Consider the following 23,808-nt stretch of genomic DNA (forward strand, 5'->3'; position numbering starts at 1 on the left):
GTTCGAAAGGCAGTATCACCTACAAGCTGTCAGGTCCAGCCCTTCGGGCACCTAGAGTGGCAACCTTTGCACCTGTCCCAGATCATTACCTCATGTGTCATGTCACTCCCTCACAATGCTCCAGGGCACTGCAAACCCCAAAGCAAGATGCCTCCTGTGTATCTCTGTTAGGATGGAGCTGAACTATGCTGGAGTTCAATCAGATGCAGTGAGACTTGGAGACGAGTTGTGTCAACCTGTCCCTCAGTGACACATTGAATCCTCGTTCTTGGTTAGATCATTGCAATCTAGGGGTGACACTCATTTAGAAGGTCACCTGAGCCTCACAGCAACTTTGCAAGGCCAGTGTTATTTTCATTTTTATAACGGAGGAGCAAAAGCTCAGAGCCGAGGCCTGTCTTCACTGTCAGAAGGGAAGTGAACCCAGGAAGTCTGAATATAGTGCTTGTACATTTAACCACTGTGCTCTCTGCCTATGCTGGAGGATTCAGAATAAGTTTGCCAGATTCCCTTCAGATCCCCACCCCTTCTCTCTCCTAGTGTTTGCAAAGCTGCAGTTACTACTCAGGGTGAGTTCAGTTACATTCGTCATTTACGTGAATCCCTAGAGAAGCCTCATTGGACTATCCAGAGGGCATCCTGAGAATTTGTGCTTTTCTGGCACTGGGGGGTCTCAATGGAAGGAGGAAAGGATACAGCCCAGCAGGAGACCTCTGATGACACCTAGAGAAGCTGCCAAACCTGACAGAGAGGAGTTGGTCCCCAGAACACAGAGGCTGATTTGGGACCTCAAGTGGTGAATTAACTTTGGGGGTGGGCAGGCTTGGCAAGTCAGGGTGGGTCCAGGACTATACTATGGTCCTTTCACTGTCCATCTATGCACGTGTGCAGCCATCCCTCTATGCATGCATCTATCCATCCCATCCGTCCCACAATTATTGAGTTCCTAGTTGCAGGTACTACCTTAGAAGCTAGGGAGTTGGTGGTAGACAAGACAGGTACAATGCCTGTCCTCATGGGGCTAATTTTGAAGAAAGTCTTTGATTTCCTCCTCTCCCAAGAAGCACAGAGCTATTTCTGAGGTTTCCTTCATTGTTTCTGTAGTTATTCCTTGTAAGCAGTACCCTCTAGAAGCCTTAAGAGAGGTCATATGTCTCCTGTGATATCCAGTGTTGCCAAAGTTCTGTCATAGCAGAGAAGGCCCGCGCATCAGACTTATCTGGGTTTGAATCCCAGCTTTGTCTCTTCAATCAGCTCTGCCTTAGTTCTTCTTCCTCCCAGCAGAGATCATTCTACTCTGTAGGCAGCTACTCTAGGAAAGCTGCTTGGCTGAACATGTGTGGCCTTCGCTGTTCAGGCAATTGTGACCTTGCTGCTGGCAGTGTTCTGATCGGAGCCTCCGGACTGCTCTGCCTGACTTTTAAGGACTCGTACCACATCATCTTCATTTAGTCTGCTCTCCCTCAGGTGGGCTGCTGAAGACCTTAGCAAGGTAAAGGAGTGCAGAGATGAACACTCTAGACACTTGACAGTCTTTTCCAAAAGTTACTCACCTCGCACTACTTTTTGCCTTGAGACCCATTACATATGTATGTATGTATAGATAAAATGAAAAGAAAAGTTCATGAAACAATACTTACCCTCGCTATGGGGGATGCATTCACACTTTACTGTTCTAGTCTATTTGTTTATTTATTTATTTTTAATAGCAATTGAGATTCATTGTGTTGATTTTATAATATAACAATGCAGTCCTCACTCCTCTTGCTCTTCCTCCTTTTGTCTTTATTCTCCCTACCTTGACCTAAACTGCCCTATCATCCAGCATTGGCATAAAGGACTGACTAGGGACTTATCTCAGAGGCAGGCACCATCTGGACAGTGTTAGGAGGAGCAGCAGTAACCACCCAACATCAGGTGCAGGGATGAGAACTAGGGTGCTTGGCGCAAAGCAAGGTTGGGTCCACGCTCCCTTTGGGGCAGCAGCCAGGTGTGAAGAAAAAGATCAAGAGGCCATGAGGACTGCAAGCTGGGGCAGAGCACCAGGCCCTTCAGAAGCACCATCAAGCCTGCTCAGCCTGAAGCAGAAGGCTGCAGCAGAGTCTGGGAGTCTGAGGAGGCACACGAAGCAGGAACTGAGGATCCGGTGTGTACTTTACCTGGTGAACCACGAGCTCTTGCGGCAGAGATTTCCCATCACTGCAGATCCTGGGCTCTAGTCACAACTTGAAACAAAGAAAGAATCAAGAGTGGCCATGAAATAAGGAATACAGTTTGCCTTTGTATCTGTGATTTCACATCTATAGATTCCATCAGTTATGGATCAAAAATGTTTTAAGGGCTGGGATTATAGCTTACAGGTAGAACACTTGCCTAGCATGCACGAGGTCCTGGGTTCAATTCCCAGCACCACGGAAATAATATTTCTGTACTAAAATAATACTTTAATTTTCTAAACAATATAGTAAAACACCCATTGATGTAGGATTTGCAATATATTTTAAGTAGTATAAGTAATGTAGAGATGATGCAGAATATACAGGAGGATTGTGAAACATATGTAAATACCTCACATTTTGTATAAGGGACTTGAGCATCAGCAGATTTTGGTATTCTCAGGGGTATTTGGAGCTAGTTTCACATGGACCTTCAGGGACAATGCAGTAGTGCCCTAGGATATCAATCCCTAAAACTTCTACCAGTGGTCACATGTTCACTCAATTCCCAACTTTGGGCCAATTCCAGCACACTGAGATTTCTGAAATCAGAGAGATAAGACTGTTCTAGCTCTAAGGACCTTGCATTTTTTGAGTATGCAGTGGGGACAGACAGGCAGATAAGCAATTTCAGTACACACAATACACAGAGAGATATGGTGTCTCTCAGAGGCTCTCAAGGGAGGCCCTGCCTTCATTTTTGTTCTCACCTTCAATCATTCATTAGACAAACATCCGCACAGTCCTGCTGTATCCTGGGCTTAAAGTACAAAAGAAAGCAAGACAAAGTGGGCCTTGTGCAGGAAGCTTGTGCTCCTGAGTGGTTTGGCAGACAGTGGCGAGGAATTGCAAACAAAAGGCTTGGCATCTGCAGTACAGCCAGCAGAGTCTTCCAATCACTGCATATCCTGCTACCCTTTCCTTGTGAGCTCCCTTACGTTACACCCTCTCTGGGTGGATTCCCAGGGTAATGCCTCATCTCTGCCTTGTCACTTGACATCTACCTCTATCTCCACTGGGAACCTCCTTCCCAAGGCCCACTGGCAGCAACCTCTTTGGCCCAGTGAGATCAAGTGCAGGTTTGGGTGTCCAGCCAGGCCTGGGCGCTTGTGGATAAATTGAAGTCTCACGTCATCTGTGGCTTTCTCAATTCTAAGGACAGAGAATTTCCCATTTAAATTGAATATGGGGCTATTCAGAGATGAAGGGAGGAAAGCCAACATAAATTACAGCTGACATAGTTATTGATTCCAACGTACTGGTTTTGACGAGCTATGCCCAATCATCAAGGTCCGCTGCTGGTATGGAGAGCCAGGCTCATTCATGAGGATATAATGGGTTGGGAGAGACATGTAATCTTAGCAGCTTCATCTACCCAAGATGTTCTTTCTCCTTCTTCAGGATATTTCATTGGAGGATTTTGATCAATGGCTTTTCAGAGAGTCCAAGGAATGAATGCAGATACCTCTTTTAGTAAATGTTCTCCAAACAGGAGCAGAGAAATGGAAGCCATAGATGGAGGCAGACGAGGCTGCAGGGAAGCTGGTTAAGACAGTCTGCTAGGACATCTTTGTAGGAGGATGGTCTGAGCAAAGACAGGGAGACACTGGGGATTCTGGAGAGAGAAGGTAAGGGGAAAGAGTCCCCACTGACAGGCACAGGAGTCCATCTCTTTATCAACAGGAGAGAAGGCAGATGCACAGAGGTGAAAGGCAGTTGGGCTCAGTGGAATGAGCAGGGGTTTCCATTGCTCTGTGACTATATTAGACCTCTCTTTGCATTATGTTACATCTTTCCCCCTGGCCTCTGGTTGTAGAAGAGTCTCATGCTGGCTGGCTCTGCAGCACTGCACTGATGCAATCTGATGGTGCCTGGTCCAACTGTGCCTCTTGCTCCTGCCCCGCAGTGCCTCTCCCCCTGTGCTGTAGCCACCTAGGACTTTGCTCTACACTTGTGCAAGTTAAATCTAAAACTTCCAAGCTAATACCTGCGGTGTCACACTTGACCTAAGGGAGAGGGTGGGACCAAAAACCAACTGCTTTCCTCTTTTACCCTCCACACTGATGGTTCTGAGGCTTATTAGAAAAGCCTACTCAGACACTCCCAGAAGGACTGAGCACAGCCCTCACAATGATGACCTGCTCAAAAGGCATCCTTACATTGATTTCCCTTCCTCTCTAGTCTTACTCCTTTTTTCTGCAGTCCATCTGTCTAAGATCACCTCCCCACATCAAGTTGCTGCACACAAACGTCTGTCTAAGATCTGGTCTTGGAGGAAACTAAGATAAGACAACATTCTGCCCACTCAGGATGTTGTTCACATTTCATCTTATGCTAGCTCACCCATCACCCTGTCCTCCTTGGAAAACCAACCTTATTCTTACCTCAGGATCTTTGAACATGCTTTAAAAACATGCCCTGCTCTTTCTGTGTGACCTCATTCTGGTCACTGCTCATGTGTCACCATGATGAAGAAACTCTCATTGATCAAACAATAAAAGCAGCCCTCACTCCCAATGCCAAGGCTGTCTACCTCATTTCGTTGTTTATTTTCCATGGTACCTGCCCTACCCTGAGTACCATTTTTCTGCATTGGTTACCTTGTGTATTGTCTGTGAGAGATGGGTTAAGTGCTGGAGGCCTGCCTTCCCTGGACTGTGTAGAGGTCTGATGGTTGCACGGAGGTGCAGATGTAGTCCTGCTTATCTTAACATGTCTTGTAGGTACAGGGGCAAGACAAGTAGCAAAAATGTTTTGAATGGATCCAAGGTCAGATTGTAAATAGCAACCTGCACTGAACTTTTGATTCTGGAGGATAAGGAGAGCTCGGAGGAACCATGGAGAAGCTGTGAAGCTGAGGCCCTAGATAAAGTTGGGGATTCATGCAGGTCCTTATTGTCCTCTGGCAATGTGACCAATACCACTTGCCTTTCTGGTTTCTCAAGATAAACCAGAAATCTCATCATGTGTGCACGTATTTGTGAGAAACTCCCACATTTAAAATGTTGGCTGACAATTTCTCCCCCCCCCCCTCAACACTTTAGGGGCTGAAGAAACCATGGTCATGGAGCAGATTTGTTCTGAGGACTTCTGCTGACGTTTTCTGCCCCAGATGTTGCAGGGTTGGAGCTGGATTTGATCAGTTTCACTCACCTGGTCACTCTGCACTCACATGCATTTAAAGCAGTGAGTTGGATGTTTCTATACTGCCAAAGTCAGAAATGGAGACCAGTTAACCGAGCAAGATACGCAGTACTGGTAGAACCCAGAGAAAGGAAGGAAATGTGACTGATTAACTTCTCACTGTTTGTAAATACATACATCCAAGATGCCAAATAAGTAGAATACATGCCCTTTAGATAAGGTACCATAAACCTGTCTTGCATAATTAACCTTTTAAAGAAGCAAGAGTGTTTAGCACTTAATATCTGAAAAGGCATAACGTGGCAAGAATGGGCTATATATAAAAGAGCTGGAAAGCGCAGTGGAGTTTTCCCAATTTGTTATGGGGGTTTGTAGTTCATTAATTCATCATGTCCCTGAATGGATGCTGGTCATTTGTGTTCATGCAAATTACCTTTTAGCTAATGTTAAAAGACAAAAACATTGAGCCAGTTGAATTTTCTAAAAAGCAAGCATTCATGGAACACAAAATAATAATGGTTATTGTTGGTTATTCATGATGCCATACATATGATTATTATGCCAACATTTCCACTTGAAACGTGTCTGTTCAATAATGGATATCTTGGTCATAAAAAATAAAATTGTGCTGTGCTCAATTTAGTGTTATGATGTCACCTGAGCATGATTATTTCCCCCCTTCATCTTTAAAAGTAGCTTTACTTAACAAGTTAGCAGGTTACAATTTCCTGGAAGTGACTTCCACTGGGGGAACGCCAGTGGCAATGGGGGACGCCAGTGGCAATGCCAAGTGCTCTTGATTCTGAATGTTCCAGGAATGAACCTTGGGGTGATTCTGCACCCACCACCCGCCTGAGGCTTTCTTCTCACTGCTACTCACTTGCTATGGCTTTCACCTGGCCAAGGGCTTGAAAGCATTCCTCAGAAATAATCTTCTGCTTCCCCTTTCCTTCCCTAAGTTTCATTTATTTATCTATCCACTAAGTATTTATTCACTGAGCACATACATGTGACAAGCTTTATTGTTGGGGGGACACTGGGGTGAGCAGAGAATATGGGAGTACAGATATGGAAATACAAAAGTCCATTAGAGTTTCTTATATTCAAACACAGTGTTATTTTCATTTTAGACTTCATGGAGATGGGCAGATGTTCATGCTTTGATTTTTTTATAAATACTTATATGGCTACAACAGATGCTGTGACTTGCTCTGAGTGAGTATGCAAAGAAATAAGCATCATTGACTCATATAGCAATAAATGCACCAAATGAATAAAGGAATGAAGTGATCCACAGTGATGAGAAGTGTAAAAGATGAGAAGACCAGTTAAACCTGAGTATTAATGGAAGGCTCAAAGGTGAACAAGATGAAGTGGAATTTATCCTAAGGGCCACATGACAAAAGGAACCCCGCTGTGTAAACTCCTAGGGAATAGAGTAGGCAGAGGGACAGCTGGTGCAAGGGCCCAGAGGCTGGAGGGATTTGGGCACTGCAGAAGAACAGGATGTTCCTGGGAATGTTGGAAGCACCCTGAGAAACTAGGGGAGAGCAGAAGGGTCAGACAGGTGGGCAGGTGAAGAAGCAGGACTAGAATCCCCAATCGCTTTCCTCTCTGAACTCCAAACCCTCAACCATGGAAACATTCATGCTAGCCTATCTTTGTTATATTGTCCAAGTGGAAAAGGTGAGATTTTCTTTTCTCCACTTCTCAAATGGATGTTTATTTATTTATACTCTAAAGGCAAAGATAACAAAAACTCAACATTGAATTGCCAGATAATATAGAAAAATATAAAGGAAGAAAAATATAAAATATGTTAATAATGTAATAAATTTGCCTAAAGATAATCACTGTTAACATTTCATGTGTATCTCAATAGACCTTTTTTGCAAACATTCATTTACCAACATGCACACACAAATGCATTTGATAAAGTCTTGAGGTTGCAGAATGTATCGTGAGATGCATGCATATTATATATCCTGGCTTTTTGAGGTGCTTTTTCAGTTAAAACACTGAACATCACTTATGGTTATTAAATATAGATCTACACTATTAACTTTAAAAGACGGCAAAGTCACTTATGAATGCACTTCAATCTCACCAACCCCACATGGAGGACAGTAAGTCTGGGGGTAAATTTTTCTATTGTAATGAACATCCTTGAACATTCATATGCATGTGCTTGACTGCAGGTTTATTTTGAACACATTCCTTCAACTACAGCTAAGGTAGCTGTCAGTGCAAATTGTAGAGCCCTATCCATTGACGATACGAGGATTTTGGGGCAGGGCTCCTAGCTCCGTAAAAGAGTAGCTCTTACTCTAGGGGAGCAGGGATCTAGGAACACATCTGCTGTCTCCAGGCTCTATCTACCTTGACTAAGGCCCAGGGCTCCTGTGACCTCTTCATTCCTGTGTCATCCACAAGCCCAATCATGTTTGGGTAGATTTGGGTTGTCATTTTACAAAAAAGCTGGGAAGAAGTTGGTGTCTGGATATTTGACCTCATGAATGAGACACAGCTACAGGAAAAGGGAATTTGGGCTCTACAATCCCATATAAGGTCTCAACTAAGACAGTAGATAAGATTTGACTTCTGGAACCTTCAGATATTCACATCTGGTTCCCTAGGGGATCTACCTAGAGTTCCTACCTTTTCTAGGTCAAGCCAGAGAAAAATCTCTCGTAGGAGCTAATAGAGGAACAAATATCTTCCTCCACAGGTATATCTGCCCCATGCTTAGGTGTCAGGCATGCTTACTCCACCTGGATCAGTGACAGGTCCCCATTCCTGCCTTCTCCCCTCATGGTCCCATGTGGTTTTCAATGCACATTTTTTTCTCTCCTTGTCACTTCTCAGCCCAGGGCATCTTGGGGCTCCTCCCCCAACACCCTGCCATCAGATTCTGAGACTAATCAGAGGTCTCACTGGTGACACTATGTCTGTGGAACACCAGAGGCTGCATAAGCATTTGTAAACTTCCTTTCAAGCAGCATAAATTTCCTGGGCTCCATCTCTGTGCATAAAATGTCATCATAGATTTAGTAGAAGAAATTCAGTCATTCTGATACAACTGTGGACAGAACAATACTTCTGTGGAGGAAATAAAAGTTTACACAACCTTATCCTCACCCTAAGGAGTTGCTTTAATGGAGACAGAGACAATGCAGAGAAGAATGTAGGACAGGATACTGAAATGTAAATGAGGGCATCAACCCTACATCCTACAAGCATTCAGAAAAGGGAGGCTGGTGATAATAATAGTGGTAGGAAAATACTAATCAGAACACATTGAGCATTGTCAGAGATGTGCCAAATTTTCATTCTCTCTTCCTTATTATGATATGTGCATTCTTATAAGCCTCCTTTTGCACATAAGAAAGTTGAACAAAAAGAAAATGAAAGGCAAGTGTCTGGACGCTTTCCCAGGTCTGCCTGAGTCCGTCAGGTTTCCTGAGGGACATGGAACTAGTGCCGCACTTAAACCAAGAGATTAGTAAGGAGGAGGCTGGAGGGTGCTCTAGATGAGTCTCAAGGACTCTGGGGTGGGATCAAGGATTGTGTGCAGAACCATTAGATTCACAATTGTAGACCTGAATCTTCCATTATCCTCATCCCTTCCAGTTCTAGCATTAATAGGGCAAATCATCAGTTATTCAGACTCAAATTTGACAAATTTAATTGCAACGAATTAAATAAGTTGTAGATCAATATTCTCTGAATGATCAATTAATCATTCCCTGTAATTAAATCTACCAATTCCTAGTACCTTTCAGTTATATTTTATTGCACAATTTCTAATTCAAAGCTTTTAGGCAATTGTATTGATTTGCAGGTATACTTACCATATCTAGTAATAGAATACTTTATTAATCAGCACATCTCGTTATAGGATATCTGGCTTAATTACCGCCACCTCACTTCAGAAGGCAGGCTTAATATGGCTTGGGCTTGCTTTAAGATGATGGGAGTCTGGCTGTTGTGTGGTTCTACCTGCTACACAAAATTCCTCTTTTGTGAATGAAAATTGTGAGACAAATAAGCAAGTGTACCTATGAAGCAAGTAAATAGATGAACTCAAGTGGTTACTAAAAATTGTGTTTTAACTTTACTGTTCTTCATGGAGGTTTTCCAACTGAATTTATTCCTAGTATGCTTAGAAAAGTACTCTCAAAATTCAGGGATGATAGGGCCTTCGGATGGACAAATGAGTGCTGCAATCATTATTACCTTGAAATACAAATTAAATACGACGCACATCACAATCTACTTTCCCATGTTCATCAATTTGGAAAGAAGTACAAATAAAATTTCTCATTTGACCTATCAATTTATTATTCCAGCAGCAATGCTGGACAACTGGTGCTTTCATTTAACTTTTCTTAATGTTTTCTGGGCATGATTGTGAGAGAAATTATGGCTTATAACTGTGTGTGCAGACCTTGTCTATGTGGTGGGTAAGCCTGAGCCTCCTTGCTGCTTCTATGCCTCACATTTAAGGTCCCCAGGAGCTGTGGTTTGAAGGTGGTTTATTTCACCAAAATCCATGTGAAGGCTTAATTTTCTAATGTAACAGTACTGATGTGATCGATCCTTTAGGGGATGTGATTAAATTTTTCAGGGAGAATTTTTTTGTCATGGTGACTTCTCTTAGGATTAGATTAGTACCCATAAGAGTGAGATATGATAAAGGCCAGCAACTCCCTGAATGCCTCTTCTGCACTTGTCACTGGCCCCATTCTCTTTCTTTTTGTTTTTTTTTTTTTTGTTTTTTTTTTCTGGTATCAGGAATCAAACTCATGACCTCGCGCTTGCCAGGCAGTCGCTGGGCAGCTGAGCTAAATCCCCAGCCCCACTGGCCCCATTCTCATCCGTGCCCTCCAAGTGATGTCAACTGCCATGATATGGCAGGAGACCCTTACTAGATGAGGCTGCCCAAGATTAGACTTTCAATCTCCAGAAAATGTGAGGTAAATGAAACTTTTTATTTCATAAAGTATCCAGTCTCTAGTATTTTGTTTCAGTAATAAAAATAGACTAAAGCACTAGGAATGTCTGAGGCTATCCTAGAAATTCAGGAGCCTGCTCCTTGCCATGGAGGAAGAGGCGGTCTGCTGAGTTAATCTCTGCAAAGGTGAGATCCAGACATCAGTCTCTGAACCTTAGCTTCACTTGATTGACAGGAAAAGCTTTCAGTAGTTTTCATTGAGTCTAAGATGAGTAGGTATATGAAATCCACTTGGCTGGTGGAGAGGAAGATTGGGAAGTCACTATCTCTCTTCTTCACCTGTAAAGTGAGGGTATGGTTGAACTGATGATATCCGAGTTCCTTTTGAGCAGTAACACCCTCTACCACCAGCCCAGAACTCTATTCCTCCATCTTGTTGTCTTTTCCCCATAGATTGCATCACTAGTACATGAACACATTCTTTGTCTTCTACAAGTCATCAAGGTTTACCAGACGCATAACTCTTCAACTTACTCCTGGCTCCATGCCTCCCTTCCCTACTGAAAATGTCTAATTCTCCATCAGAACATCTTGTCTTAGAGCCATCTCTCTCAGGGAATGCCCACTCTGCGGAAGGGGGAGCACTGGGTGGCAAAAAAGCTTCAATGTGATGCAGAAATGATGCTTTTCTGGAGTATAGAATGGATCACATTCCAAAGGTTTCCACATAGCAGCATGGGGGCTTCACTTTCCATTCTGCATCTTCAGAGTCACCATGGAGCTGGCGGCAAGCATACGGTAGTGGGATAGCACCTTCCCTGCTTCCCTGACTCTCATACCCACAGAAAGAACATCAAAGATCAGTGCAGTGAGCAAACACAAGTGCTTTGAGAGGAATACCTGAGTGCTTGGCCTCTAGCCAGGACCTGGCACTTAGTAGATGCTCACCATTCATTTGATGAATGGACCCGCAAAGCATACTTCTGAGGCATAAAGTTTTTCACCATAAAATGGGAATATGGTTGAACTGCTGATCTCTAGGTTTCCTTTGAGCAGGAACACCCTCTACCACGAGGCCAGGACTCTCTTTATGCCATCTTGTTTTCCTTTCTTCATAGATTGTATCACTATCCTGCCTATTTTATTTATTTATTGTCTATTTTATGCCCTAGAATATAAGTTCCTCAAGACCAAACATATTTGGCTGCTATATTTACCACTGTATTTCCAGCAATAGACATATAACATTACATATAGTAATCATTAAACAAGTGTCTTTTGAATGAATGAATGAATTTTCAAAAGAGAAAACTAAGGCCCAGAGGGCTTTAGTAACTTCCCCAGGCAGCAAGAGGAAGAGTTTGGATCAGACAGCGGCACTTTGACTCAGAAGCCCATGCTCTTAGCAAATGTCTTATATAAATAGTTTTAATTAACTCAACAAATTTTTCAGGGAGCACACAATACAATCCAGGTATAAAAAAATGGAGATTTTTGGTGCTACTGCTGCAATTTGCTCGGCAAGAGATGGATGTATGGCTGATAGGGAAACTGATATGATTCTCAACAAAGCCTGCAAATTAATCATACTTAATGAATGTGACTAATGTGTTAAAGAAAGGAGCGATTAAAATATTAGCATGTCTGAACTTCGCCTCTCTGGCTAATTTGTTCTCCTCCCTCGGGTTACCATCTTTCAAAGAGGTAGGGGCACAGAATTCCGGAAACAAGTTTTATGGAACATGAGTGCATTTTAAATGGCTTAAATTGGGGACAGTCTGTGCAGTTCTCAAGCGGCTGCCAGTCTTCATGTCTCACTGCTCAAGCGAGGGACGTCTGCTGATGGGAGAGCCTGAAACTGTCACAACGGCTGGAACTGGAGATGGGAAGCCAGGAATTTCCCTAGGTAATGGAGTGGAAATGAGCGCAGACATGGGGCCCCTTCTGCAGAGTGGCGGCCGCCCTTCTGCGTAGACACAAGGTGAGCTGAATGTGTGGCAGGGGAGGCACTTTCCCTGTGGTGGATCACACATCCAGAATCATAGGCATAATTGCTACATTATAAATAAGAGGACAACCCACTTCTCCACTCCACCCCCTGCATAACCTTTTTCCCAGATGGAAGCATCAAAATGGTAAGAAATAGGAAGCATCCTAGAATACAATGCCTACTCTTGGAATTAGAAGATGCCACTGCTGGTTAGAATCCTACTACTTTTAGCAATGGATCAAGCTTTATCATAATATTCTGGACACCTGAGTGCCCTAGTCAGGGGCCTCAGTGGAGAGAGGTAATGTAACCGATGAAGTGGACACAGTGGGACAGAACCCAAACCAGCAAGCAAGTGCCTGCTCTGGCTAACAGCACTGAACACAGGCCTAACTGTGGTCACATCTTTCAAGTTTTGAAGAAAAAACAAATATGTGTGTGTGTGTCTGTGTAATTTCCTATTATACTATAACAAAGTTAGTGGCTTAAACCAACATAACTTACTATTTTATGATTCTGGGGGCCAGAAGTCTAAAACTGGTATGCAGGGCTGCATTTCTCCTGGAGATTCTAGAAAAGGATGTTTCCTTGCCTTTCCTAGCTTCTACCAACCACCTGCATTCATCAATTCCAGGCCTCCCTCTTCCCCTCATCTTGTCTCTCATAAGAGCGCTGTGATTACACTGGGCCCCCTGGACAACTCTGGATAGCCTTCTTATCTCAAGATCTTGAATCATATCCACAAAGTCTCTTTGCCATGTAAGGGAACATGTAACATTCTCAGGTTCCAGAGATTTGGGCATGGCTACCTGGGGAGGGGGTCGTGGCAGATATTAGTCTGTGTGTCAGTGTTTATGTGGATGACTCACAATCTGCAAACATTAGCAAAGAATTCTAAGGTTTATGGCACCATGTTTGCTCAATAGGTCTCTAGTGGGGACAGACAGGGTAGAGAATGAGTGTCCAGTCTATGAACCCTGATATCTGATTGAAACAAACTATCCAGTGGTTAAAACAAAAACTTTATGTTGTGCCTCCCATTGCAGTCATCCATCCACATACATTGCTTTTCAGATTTACTGGTTACTAAGAAGCTTACTAATTATTTATTTTGCTAGGCGTGTTGTTATTTTTCCCTTCTACTTCACAAAAATAACAGCAAACACTTATTAAGCTCTTGTTGTATACTAAACACTGTACTACGTATTTCATATGCATTATTTAATTTAATCTGCATAGCAATCTTGTTTTTGCCATTTTACAGTTGGGGAATCTGATGCTCAGCATTGTCCTAAGTCCCACAGCTAGTGAGGGGTATAGGTGGTATGTCAGCCAGGTTGTTTGCTGCCAGAGCCTTCAAGATGCAGTGTTTAAGGAAAGCTGAAGCATGAAAGGTAATACTGTAGTCTTTTCTGTTAAAAAAGCCAACAACTACCAAGTGGAAGTAAGATCGGCCTCTTTAAGTCGAAGTTCCAATATCTCTGCCACTCCTAGATGTTAGCATCCTTCCTTCCACCAGCCCAGACATATTCAGACACAGTTACACTTCTTCCTGCTACAATACTGGCTAGATCCCAGAACAAACAGGTTATTTTACTTATCAGTGATATGGCTTTGGGCAGCCCATTTGTCTTCTTTAAGTTTTAGTTTATTCATCTAGAAAATGTAGTTATTATGATGATGATGGATATTTACATAGCACTCACTTCTGTCAGGCAGAGTTCTGTGCATTTGACATCTGTTGAGCTATTTAATTTTTATAATAACTCTTTGAGGGTAGATACTATTATTTTGCAGTCTGAAGCACACACAAAGTTTATACAACCTGCCCTAGCATCTAGCCAGAGAGTAATAGAGCTAGGATTGAATCCAGAGAGCCCAGAAATAACAGTTTCTGTTCTGCTCGCCCTATTGGAAAGCTGTGAGGACCTTGTGAAAATTCATTTATTCATTCTTCATTTACTCTTATCATGCTCTAAGACCTGTTGGAAACTGAGTTATTTCATATAAAGCACTCAAACTGTACATGGCTTGTGGAGTTGTTGTGGAAGTGTCTGTTTTACTCTTCAGTTGTTGCTAGGGGCAAGCTCTGTGCTAGCTGTGTAACAAACACGGTTGGGGTTACTCTTGAGGAAGCAGTTCACAGTCTTAGACTACAACACAATTTTGGAGGCTACAAGGATGGCCAAGGCCTGGCCTTGAGAGAGTCAGAAGAAAGCGGTCTGTGTGTTGTGAACCTAGAGAGGAACAGTAGTGAGTCAGCAGGGATCAGAGGAATGAGGTGTTGATCCAGATGAGGTCTTCTTTCAGATAAAAGCAATGCCAGCAAACGCTTGCTTGCTGCTTCCTTGTAGGTGCTTTGCTTATGTCAGCACATTTACTCCCTTCAGCCACTTTGCAAGACAGGTACCAACAATACTGCCTCCACTTTATGTGTGAGGAAACTGAGGCACAGAGAGGTCAGGTAACTTGCCTAAGTCAGAGTGCATGTACAACAGAGTCCTGCTGAGAAACTTCAGTGGCCCGCATTCATTGCACAATTCTGCCAAATCGGTGTACTGCTTGTATTTGTATTTCCTTAATAGTCATATTAACTTTCTCTTTTTACCTAAAAGAATGAAAAAAAAAACTTCAGCTCACGAGAATATAGGGTATCTCACAAAAATATAGCCACCATGGATAAAAAGTAAATAGCATCAAATAAACAATATTACTAAATTTTCTCCGGACTCAGTTTTCTGCTGAAAACTCTGAAGTCAAGGCTTATTCTGAATTCAAGGCTAATTCAAGGGAGAGATTAGTCGGTGTGGAGATGAATTGAAATTATATTAGCACCAAAGTCAAACTTTCATATTGGTGTCATCACAAGCCATGTACAATTTGAGTACTTTTTACTGAAAGTAAAAAACGAGTAACTTCCTCACCATGTGACAGGAAGTGATCTCTTCCTGCACCCCTAATGTCTTGCCTTTAGAAACCCTGTTAAAAGCAGTCTGGCTCGGGCAAAAGAACTTTACAGAAACTGTTCAATGGCAAAATGCTGGTAATAATTGCTGTTTCTTCATAGGGACTTTAATTACAAGCAAAAGAATGCAGGAAAACACAAAATCCATTACATAGTAGACGCTTAATAAACTTAAATCATTATCATTATGAAGCTTTACATACAGATCCATGGTCATTTGTTGTTATAAGATGGTAAAGAATCATCACATAGAGGTTACTATATTCTGGGTCATCTGTATGTAAGGAAGAATTCCCCCCAGAAACTATTAGATTTTTCATTATTTTTAGGTCACTCTAGATGAAGTTTTTGGCTTAAAAAAATCGCAGACTCAGCCCACACCATGTTTCTCGGGGTCTCCATCTTCCCCCTTCCTGTGGACCAACTCAGGACAGTCACACAGTGGGTGGAATCCTGCACAGAAGGAAACGGCGCCAAGCCCCGCCCCTTCCGCGCCTTTCCATAGGTCCCGCCCCCCACGCACGCCTTTCCGGGCTCGCTCCGCCCCTCGGGGCTCCGCAGAGGCCCGCGCGCTGACGTCACAAGCCCCGCGCCGCCTCGAGTCTGCGACGCGGGCGGAAGGTCATCCCTGTAACCGGCTCAGCGCTTGGAGCAGCTGTCGCCATGTTGTCGGTCGCCGCCCGCTCGGGCCCGTTCGCGCCCGTCCTCTCGGCCACGTCCCGCGGGGTGGTGGGCGCGCTGCGGCCCTTGGTACAGGCCTCGCTGCCCGCCACCCCGGAGCCGCTGGTGCTGGACGTGAAGCGACCTTTCCTGTGCCGGGAGTCACTGAGTGGCCAGGCCGTGGGACGGCCTCTGGTCGCCTCCGTGAGCCTCAATGGTGAGCCGGGGAGAGGGGAACCCCTTTTCTCGTTCCCTCCGGCCTAGACCCGGGGAGCAGCTGAGGAGGGCGGTCCTGTTTGGGAGGATCAGTTTCTGGACCGGGCGACCTTGAGCAGCGCTTCACCTCCGCGGGCCTCCCCTGCTGGGGACGCGCTGTACGGGGCGCTCTAGAGTGACGCTGCCGTACCGGCGTCCTGGCTTGTTAAAGAGATCTCTGCCTTGGCGCCAGTGTGGGCTCCCATTTGCAGGCCAAACTGTACCTCGTCGTGCATAAAGTTCAAGATTGAGGTGTCTGACTCCTCACAGCAGAGTCTGACACGTAGTGTTGCTTACAGGTAGTTTGACCTTGGGCAGGTTTGTAAACATTTTTCTCATCTGCAAAATAGATTTCTGCTTCTGCGAGTTTGGTAGGGTTGTCATGAGGCTTCCACGAAAAAGTTTTATAATAAATGTTCAAAAAGTAGGAACTGTTACTAGGATTTGGGACCTTACGCTCTTCCACACTACCGGTTTCTTTAGTCTTTCCCCTTCATCAATTCCCCCAAACAGTAACACACAACTTAAGGTCACGTAAAGTGTAGAAGGTCAGCAGTGTTTTCAGGCACTTGACCAAAGGCCTTTTACGACATAGTCTAATTCTCCAGAGGAGGCAGAGGTTGATGAGAAACAGACTGCAAGAGTTAAAAAATCGACCTGCACAAGGATACATGGTGTGGATGGGTATGACAGACTCAACGTGGGAGCCATTAGCTCACCCCAGGAGTTTATGTCACATCCTCTCCCAAAGATGTCATTTTATCTTCTGTGCTGTGCTTTATATCTCATTGTATTTTCTGAGTTGGAGAGTGTGAAGTGACACTTATTAAAAAACTTGGGAAACTTCTGGCATCTCTTGAAATAATGGAATCTGGCAGCACTGGGCCCTTGTCTACTCAAGCGTGAAGTCTGCAGTGCTGTGTATTTGTTGCTCCCATAATTGTTTGGGTTAGACACAGTCCTCATCAGGTTACTTGTTATTTTGTGTTACCTGCTTGGCTCCATTGGCATTTGAATTCGTGACCCTTCTGTATACAGGACTCAAGTTGGCCCCTTTGGACAACTTCTTATTCTGCATTTTTTCTTTTTTTTTTTTTTTCTGAGATGAGGTCTCACTATGTTTCCCAGGCTAGTCTTGAACTCAAGGGATCTTCCCACTTGAGCCTCTGGGCAGCTGAGACAGCAGGCTTTTGTCACCGGGCCCAGCTTGTCTGCACTTCATTTATTTATTTATTTATTTTTGTCTTTTTGAGACAGAGTCTCGCTATGCAGTTCAGGCTGGCCTTGAGCTCATTTTGTAGCCCAGGTTGGTCTCGAATGCACAACGATCTTCCTGCCTCAGCCTCCCAAGTGCTAGGATTATAGGCGTGCCCCACGCCCGGCTTTGTCTGCACTCTAAAAGATCCTCCCACTGTTTTCTTACCATCCTTCCAGTCTCAATTTAGGATCAGGTCAATAAAATTTTATATTTGTTCATTCTTTTATGTCTTTATACCATGGAACATTTTCCACTTTGTATTGTGTTTATTGGGTTATCCTCTGACCTTGGGCTTAAGGGCATAGAAGTATGTCCTTCATTTTACTATGTCCCACCACCTCAGATTTTATAGTTGGTCCAAAATATTTGTGAATGAATGATGAGGAGCATGAGTGGGTTTTGGAGTACTTACTCCATCCCATGCCTATTTTGGGACCTGGAGAGAGAAAAAAGAAAGAAATTTTAGCAAAGGTAAAAAGCATCTGTAGAATTTATCACATGACTAAAGGATTTCTTACAAAAAAAACTGCCTACCTTATAGAGATTTTTTTCTACAATTAGGCGAATCCTAAAACAACAACAACAAAAAAAGGACAAAAATCTGAATCATGTCTTCAGCTTCACCTTAAAATCTGTTCTGATGGTATAGTTAGTGACAGTATAGAAAAGTTTGGAACAGAAGATCTTTGAGTTGGAAAGGAAGTTTGCATTATGGTAGCATCTTTTATGCAGATTTTCAAGGCATATCGGAGTTTAGCTTAAAATGTTTTAAAAAATGTTAAAAATGATTCAGATTATCTCTTTCTAGGTTCTAGGTTGTATCTTAAGTACATGATCTTGCCTTAGGTTAGAACTAATCTAGCATCTTTGCTTCTAAATCTCAAACTTTATGTACCTTATCTCAGCTTATGTAAATTACTTAATGGTTTTGGCAACATGGCAATTTAATCTCCTAAAGCAGCGGTGGTGGGGGCTGGGGATTTAGCTCAGTGGCAAAGCGCCTGCCTAGCAAGTGCAAGGTCGTGAGTTCGGTTCCCGGTACCGGAGAAAAACTAAAATGAAGACCAGCCTGAACTACATAACAAAACCCTGTCTCAAGAAGACAAAAAAAAAAAAAAAAAAAAAAAAAAATAAAGCAGCGGTGGTGAACTTGTGGCACATGCGCCACAGTGGGGTGTTTATATTATTGAAAGCTCTAAAAGGTGCGCCATCGCTGTCCTGAAGGGTTCTTGATGATCTATCCCAATAAAATGTGTGTTACCTGTGAGAGAGGGATAGATACCAAAGATCTCAGTGAGCGTGACATTCATTCTATTTCTGTTTTTTTTTTTTTTTTTGTACCGGGAATCGAACTCGGGATCTTGTGCTTGCCAGAGAGGCACTTGTGCTGCTGAGCTATATCCCCGGCATTGACATTCATTCTGTTTAGTGTTCTTATCCATTAGCTCGTGTACTGTTAATATTCCAAAAGTAAACAACTTATAATGTTCTCTTTTCTAAAAAGGAAGCTGTAGAGTGTTTTATAAAACAGATAAATCATTCACAAAGCGATTTGCATGAAACATACTCAAAAGTGATAATAAATTTGGGGGTTTTTTGGTCAGACATTTATAAATAAGAGGATATAACTTGTTTTTAAACAAATTACTCGCTCCGCAAGTACTGTGTAGGCAGTAACTACTTTAGTTAACCCTCATTTGACCCCAACATTTGGCCCATTTTATAAACTACTGTGAAAATGTCCCACTTGATGGACTCACAAAAAGAGTGAAAATGAAAGATGACTTTACTCTGATAGAAGCAATATGTGACCTTTTTCCCCTCCCTTGCTAAGTTGAAATAATTGTTCCTTGTAGATTTTATGTTGAGAGCTGCTCTGTTCTATTATGGATGTCCTTTTCTGCCCATAAGTGATTTTACTTGAAGATAAAGTGATATTAATTGATGCCCTAAAGTCTAAAATAGAAATCCTTAAATTTTAGGCTACTAAACATATATTAAACTACCACAGCATATTTTTTTTTTCTTCCGGTACCAGGAATCGAACTCGCGACCTTGCGCTTGCCAGGCAGGCGCTTTGCCACTGAGCTAAATCCCCAGCCTCTGACCACAGCATATTCTTTTCATTTAATATTTTGTGAATTTTTTGTTTATTTTAAAGAGAGGAAAAAAACAATAAAAATGATACAGAATTTATTTTTTGCAGTTCTTTCAGAGGTCACATCATTAGGAATATGAGACTAGACATTTGCCTTAAGATGATCACATAGCTTGCCAGGTATAATAGATGAGATTTGGGAGTCTCTTCTTAGAGAATATTAGAAGTGCTTAGCACGATTGTGTAGTAGGCTTTAGCAGTTGTGGAAACTGAAGTATTGCTATTTATTGTGCTATTTAACTTTAATTTGGTGCACTGAGATGTTAGGAATTGTTAATTAGCTGTGTGCAACCAGAAGAAGTTCAAATTATAAGTATTACCTTATAATGTGAGAGGTAGTAGTTAACTTCATTTCATTTTTAGTATCTTGTATGCTAGCACTGCCAGTTTGAATATTTCTGAGACTAGCATGTTTTGCATTTTTAGAATTTGATTTTTTTGCCTGTGAATCTATTAAGTCTGTTTCCTGATATATGCTCCTGTCAGGGATCTCATCTAATTGTTTTCTAACTTTCTGTTTGTCTTGCAGTCCCTGCATCTGTTCGTTACTCCCATACAGATGTCAGAGTGCCCGACTTCTCCGACTATCGTCGCACTGAAGTTTTAGATAGCACAAAGTCTTCAAAAGAGAGCAGTGAGGCTAGAAAAGGCTTCTCATATTTGGTAACTGCAGCAACTACTGTAGGCGTCGCGTATGCTGCCAAGAATGTCGTCACCCAGTTTGTTTCCAGCATGAGTGCTTCTGCTGATGTATTGGCCATGTCGAAAATTGAAATCAAGTTGTCCGATATTCCAGAAGGCAAGAACATAACTTTCAAGTGGAGAGGCAAACCCCTGTTTGTGCGTCACAGAACCCAGAAGGAAATTGAGCAAGAAGCTGCAGTTGAAGTGTCCCAGTTGAGGGACCCACAGCATGATTTAGATCGAGTAAAGAAACCTGAATGGGTTATCCTGATAGGTGTTTGCACTCACCTTGGTTGTGTACCCATTGCAAATGCAGGAGATTTTGGTGGTTATTACTGCCCTTGCCATGGGTCACATTATGATGCCTCTGGCAGGATTAGAAAGGGGCCTGCGCCTCTCAACCTTGAAGTTCCCACGTATGAGTTCACCAGTGATGATTTAGTGATCGTTGGTTAGAGACTTGGATTCAAGTCCTAGGCTTCTTTTAGTCTTCCTGTCTCCTCAGAAGACTTAAGAGCAAGCTGTCTGTACTTCAAGTTGGTTAATTTGAAATACTTAAAAATTGTTAATAATGTATTTGGAAACATTAATGTGAAGTGAATTGAATTTAATGTTGACTACTTTCAAGTATTCACTTAAAGCCATTGCTAAACATTGTTAAACTCAGTCATAGACTTGAAAGTTACAATGTCTTTGATAACTTAATACTAATTAAAAATTACAGACTGGTGTAAGAGATATTTGTGAAATCTATAATTGACTTTCTCATTTACTTTTTTGTCCAAATATTTGTTTCCTGCTATACGTCATGGCATAGATTCTACAGAGGTTCTTGTTAGGTAAAATTAGCTGGTCATCTCCAGTGTGTGCTTCTCCTTTTTTTTCCGCAGGTCTCAGTAAGTGTCCTGTGTTCTCCTGAACTATAATCTGTGTGATAATGAAATCTATGAGAAAGAGGTGTTAACACCTCTGAGGGTTTTCCTCCAGGTGTGGTTAGCTATTTTTCTTTTTTGTTTTTTGCCTGTGTGAAAGGCTATGAAGTTTTTTTGTCCCCTTTGAGAGTTAGTTAGTATAGTACTTAGATAATATTTGAGAGAAGCTTTCCAAAATGAGAGTGCTTTTCTGTTACTTCCTTCATTTGGCTTGGAGGGTATTCATGTCCCCAATACTCCTATGTCTACCATATCAAGAGGCAGAAAGGAGCATCTGAGACTTAATACTATCTTTTTGTGACAAATGACCATGCTGGTTTTGTCTCTGGTGATTACATTTTGAGGGGTTTCTTCCAGTTAGGTTTGTAGCACTCGTTACTTCACTGTGAGTAGGTAGGATTGGGCCCAAGGAGAGCATATGAGCATTAACATCTTATTCCTTCTGCCTCCTGTCCCGATCTGGCCTCAGACAGTTAACACAGGTGAGACAGGACTGAGGTGTGATCCTCCCCCTGGAACAAGGATTGGGCTTTGCCTTTCGTTAAACATCACAGCTACTTTTTGATAGGTTTGTCTGGCTTGGGCTGTTGGGAGGTTGGTCAGTATTGTATGCACTGTATAGAATCTACCTTGTGATCACATACGCACTTGTAAAATAGCAAATGAGATTAAGTGGTGAGGGCTGCCCAGAGGGAGCTTACTGTCAAGGATTCCATTATTTAATGTTAGTGGCTGGGTGCTTGTATAAAAAAAAATACTAAAGTTTCTGTTAACCATTCTAGAATTGATGGGATATGAAAGTACTATTTTTATATTCTGAGACTCCACTTAATGGGTTTTGTTCTGGTATTGGGTGATGGCAGAGCAGGGATGTAAAATGTTTAGTTGTGAGAGAGACAACCATACACTAAAAATTGAGTTGCCAAAAATGTCAGCAGCGCTCCTTCCTTGCAGAGTAATGCTGATAACCATCCCAGGCTCCTGCCTCTAATCTTCATGTGATACCTGGAAGTAATCTCAATATTTTCATTTTGAAGTGCCAAACATTACTGTATTAGAATCTACATGGTGATTGAAGTTTAAAGTGGAAAGTTCACAGGCCTCTTAAATGTTGCATCACAGGTACTTTGAGCTGAAATTGCGTCTTGTGGGCTGTGTATGTCTAATGATGTTTTGAGGTTTATGATGGCGTACAGTTAAATCCTAGTAATACTTAGTTTTAAATGAAGGCTTTGTTCCACAAATGGCAAGACAATTCACATCACTTGATATTTTCCTAAGGGGATAAAACAGACGGATGTTAGCTTTTTTGCTTATAGAACCAAAACTCTAAATATTAGGGAGAAATGACTTGAAATAGATGAAATCTAACCAGTTGGCATCCTGACCATTAAGAGGTACACCTTTTTGCTGGGAGTCATTTTTGGGGCAGTATTGAGTCCCAACCCTTTTTATTATGCTTTTAGAAACTATGTTCCGTAAAATGTACTTTTGTAAATTTTGTATTTAATAGACATAAATATCTTTGCAACATCTTTGACTCCATCTGAAAGTATAAAGGGAACTTGTCGGTGTTTATGACTTGGGATCAAAATGCTTTTAGCAAACACACACCCATTTTTCTAAACAGTGAGAATATGCATCTGATAATTAGAAGTCATTCTCCATTTTCCTAGTACTAAATCTCACTTTCTGTATTTTCATGTATTTGAATTTTGTTGCATTTTATGCATTAGCCCCAAATAAAAGTCCGTATTTTTTAGGATGAAAAATATCTTTGCCATCTGCTTTACATTCACATTTTATTATTACTTATTTGATAATGACTCCCCTATACCACTTCCCAGAGTTTCATATTTATATTCAACTGTACACTGTAGATGTCTATTTGTAGATGTCCTATAAATACTTTAAGGAAAAGGAATTCTCTGCCGTAAACCAGTTTCTTCATCACGAGTGGTGGCCTCTTTTTCCATTACCTCCTCTCCCTGAGCCCAAATCATTCCCTAAATCCAGCTAATTTTAGTCACCTCAGTGTAACAGGTCTTTTTACTGTCTCTGTTGTCTGTATGATTAATAAAGGCTAACTTTGCATAGTGAAACCTAGTCAGAGTTACATATGTAATCTCATTTAATTCTCAGGAAATCTTATCATGTAGTAATTGCTGTCACTAGTTTATAGATAAACTGAAGCACAGGAGTATCTTGTCTACAATCAGCCAAAACTTGCTTTATTTTGGGAAGTCCTGAGTCCAGAGCCTATGGGTCTGTTTGCTGTGCTTTACTAGGAACATTTAATATTGAGGTCATGTCAGTTTTTGCCTGGACTACTGCAGTAAGATTCGAAACATTTCTTTTAATCCTGTCTCTTTAAAATTCATCCTCCCACATAGCTACTAAGTAGATTAGGAATAAAGGATTGGTTCTGGGTTCCAGTCCTCTGCCATTTCTTAGATGTGTGACCATATGTAAATTACCTAATCTCTGCTTCACTTCCCACATCTGAAAAATTATCATCTCTCAAAGTTATATTAGAAATTAATGCACTACATATGTCAAAGGATGACATTAAAACTTTAACATGGGGACTCA

The 23,808-nt window shown here is 42.1% G+C and overlaps 1 protein-coding gene across 1 annotated transcript; it reads left to right on the top strand.

Annotated features, from left to right (window-relative positions):
* The first annotated feature begins 15,842 nt into the window (after positions 1-15,842).
* Positions 15,843-23,318, top strand: LOC102014998 (cytochrome b-c1 complex subunit Rieske, mitochondrial). The gene is made up of 2 exons (XM_005400118.2): positions 15,843-16,146; positions 20,130-23,318. The coding sequence occupies exons 1-2, from the start codon at positions 15,933-15,935 to the stop codon at positions 20,738-20,740; spliced, it is 825 nt and encodes a 274-aa protein (XP_005400175.1). The 5' UTR covers positions 15,843-15,932; the 3' UTR covers positions 20,741-23,318.
* Positions 23,319-23,808: the final 490 nt, after the last annotated feature.

This window comes from Chinchilla lanigera, unplaced genomic scaffold (genome assembly GCF_000276665.1).
Source record: "Chinchilla lanigera isolate Chin_1 unplaced genomic scaffold, ChiLan1.0 scaffold00067, whole genome shotgun sequence".
Taxonomy (NCBI): Eukaryota; Metazoa; Chordata; class Mammalia; order Rodentia; family Chinchillidae; genus Chinchilla; species Chinchilla lanigera.

Excerpts from the sequence above, each read along its gene's own strand:
- LOC102014998 (XM_005400118.2), top strand. The coding sequence starts at position 15,933 with ATGTTGTCGGTCGCCGCCCGCTCGGGCCCGTTCGCGCCCGTCCTCTCG. Across the intron at positions 16,147-20,129 it reads CGCCTCCGTGAGCCTCAATG|TCCCTGCATCTGTTCGTTAC; the intron begins GTGAGCCGGGGA and ends TTTGTCTTGCAG.